Source organism: Arachis hypogaea, chromosome 20 (genome assembly GCF_003086295.3).
Source record: "Arachis hypogaea cultivar Tifrunner chromosome 20, arahy.Tifrunner.gnm2.J5K5, whole genome shotgun sequence".
Taxonomy (NCBI): Eukaryota; Viridiplantae; Streptophyta; class Magnoliopsida; order Fabales; family Fabaceae; genus Arachis; species Arachis hypogaea.
In genome coordinates, this window is record NC_092055.1 from 138138102 (window position 1) to 138140593 (window position 2492).

A 2492-nucleotide genomic window follows, 5' to 3' on the forward strand; every position below is an offset into this window, starting at 1 on the left:
ATCGTCGCGGCCGATCGCCAACCCAACAACACGATGGGAGAGGCGATCACAGCACCTCGCGCGGCCCCAGGCGTGAAAAGTCGCCAGAACGGCGACACAGTAAAAGGTACAATCGCAGCGCTTCCCAAGATCTAAGTCATCAACATGACTCAGACGAAGACCGACGACACCGTGAAACCAAGCGCACGAGAAACGACCACACGATAATGGGAGCTACTCCCTTCACGGAGAGGATCTTAAAAGCAAAACTCCCCAAATGATTTGATAAACCCACGAACATGAAGTATGACGGAACCAAAGACCCCCAAGAACACCTAACGGCCTTCAAGGCCAGGATGAACCTAGAAGGAGCGGCCGACGCAGTCCGATGCAGAGCTTTCCCGGTAACCCTAGCAGGACCGGTAATCAAATGGTTCAATGCCCTCCCTAACGGATCCATAACCAGTTTCCACGACATTTCGCGAAAGTTCATGGCCCAATTTACAACCAGAATCACCAAAGCTAAACACCCCATCAGCCTGCTAGGGGTCACACAGAAACAGGACGAATCCACACGGAAATACCTCAACCGCTTCAATGATGAATGCCTAACAGTAGACGGACTCACAGATTCCGTCGCAAGCCTCTGTTTAACCAACGGGCTCATGAACGAAGATTTCCGCAAGTACCTTACCACCAAACCAGTGTGGACCATGCACGAGATCCAGAACGTTGCCAGAGAAAATCCAGAACGGTAATCCAGGAGGTCAGTTAAGTCGTCGCTGCCAACAAACGGCAACACAGCAACACCCAACACGGAAACCCGACATCCCGGCATAACCCAATATCCCGAGAAAATCAGAGGGACCAGACCAAACAAACAAACACAAACCGACCACCCAGAATTGGCAAATTCTCAAATTACACACCCCTGACAGCCCCAATTACCGAGATATACCACCAAATAGCAGATCGAGGTATTATCCCAAAAGCTTGGCAACTCAAAGAAAGAACGGGCGGCAACAAAATCCTTTATTGCGACTACCACCGAGGTTACGGGCACAGGACACAAGACTGTTTCGACCTTAAAGACTCCCTCGAACAAGCCATAAGAGACGGCAAGCTCCCAGAGTTCGCCAAAATCATCAGAGAACCAAAACGCACGGAAAGAGACAGGTCACCAGAAAGAGAAGGACGCAACCCGAGAACACAAAAACAACCCCCAGGGAAAGCCCAGAAGACGACTCGACCATAATAGTAAACGTTATCACAGGCAAAGACGTATCAGGCAAGTCAAAATCAACACTAAAGAAGGACCTCAAAGTCCTGGCCATCAGAAACCAAGCCCCAACTACCACCGCCGACAAAACGATAACCTTTCTACCTGAGGACTGCCAGCACGGTACCTCGGCCGAAGACACACCTTTTGTCATCTCGGCGAGAATCGGAATAGGACTAGTCCGAAGAATACTGGTGGACACCGGCGCAGACTCCAACATCCTCTTTCGAGGAGCCTTCGACAAGCTCAGGCTCCGCAACGACAATCTCCAAACACACCGCAACGGCGTCACGGGACTCGGAGACAACTTCCTCAAACCAGACGGTTCCATCACCCTCCCCCTCCCCATAGGGACAAGCAACCAAAGGAAGACAATCCTATCCGAATTTGTGGTTCTAAACGACTCCACCGCCTACAACGTCATCCTCGGAAGAAAAACAATCAATGACTTCTCTGCCATCATATTTACCAAATACCTCCTTATGAAATTCATAACGGAAGACGGCTCCATCGGTACTATCCACGGAGACCGGGAAGTCACAGCAGAATGTGACAACACCAGCCTAGCTTTACGGAAGAAGTCTCGCGACGCGGCCGGAATATTCCTAGCCAACCTGGACGCCCGGCAAGACGGCTAGCTTAGGCCAGAACCAGAAGGCGACATGGAAAAACTACAATTAGGGCAAACCAAAGACGAATACACTTTGATCAACAGGAACCTCCCGTACGACCTCAAAGAGGATCTTTCCCAATTCCTGAAACAAAACAGAGACTTGTTTGCTTTCACACCAGCCGACATGCCCGGAATAGACTCCGACCTAATATCCCACAGGCTAGCCGTAGACCCCAAAGCCAAGCCCGTGGCACAAAGAAGACGAAAAGTTTTCCCAGACCGAGCAGCCGAGGTCAAAAGAAAAGTAAAAGCCCTACTCGAAGCAAACTTCATCAGGGAACTACCCTACACGACGTGGTTGGCAAACGTCGTACTAGTAAAGAAGTCCAATGGGAAATGGCAAATGTGCGTCGATTACACGGACCTCAACAAAGCCTGTCCAAAAGACGCCTTACCCCTGCCAAACATCGATGGATTGGTAGACGCCGCATCCGGCCATCGATACCTCAGCTTTATGGACGCATGCTTCGGCTATAATCAAATACCTATGCACCAACCTGATGAGGAAAAAACAGCATTCATCACTCCCGACGGGACGTACTACTACACAGTCATGCCCTT

At 50.4% G+C, this 2492-nt stretch overlaps 1 protein-coding gene across 1 annotated transcript; it reads left to right on the forward strand.

Annotated features, from left to right (window-relative positions):
* Nucleotides 1-278: 278 nt before the first annotated feature.
* Nucleotides 279-1896, forward strand: LOC140183270 (uncharacterized). The gene is made up of 2 exons (XM_072231303.1): nt 279-733; nt 1071-1896. The coding sequence occupies exons 1-2, from the start codon at nt 279-281 to the stop codon at nt 1894-1896; spliced, it is 1281 nt and encodes a 426-aa protein (XP_072087404.1).
* The last annotated feature ends 596 nt before the right edge of the window (nt 1897-2492 follow it).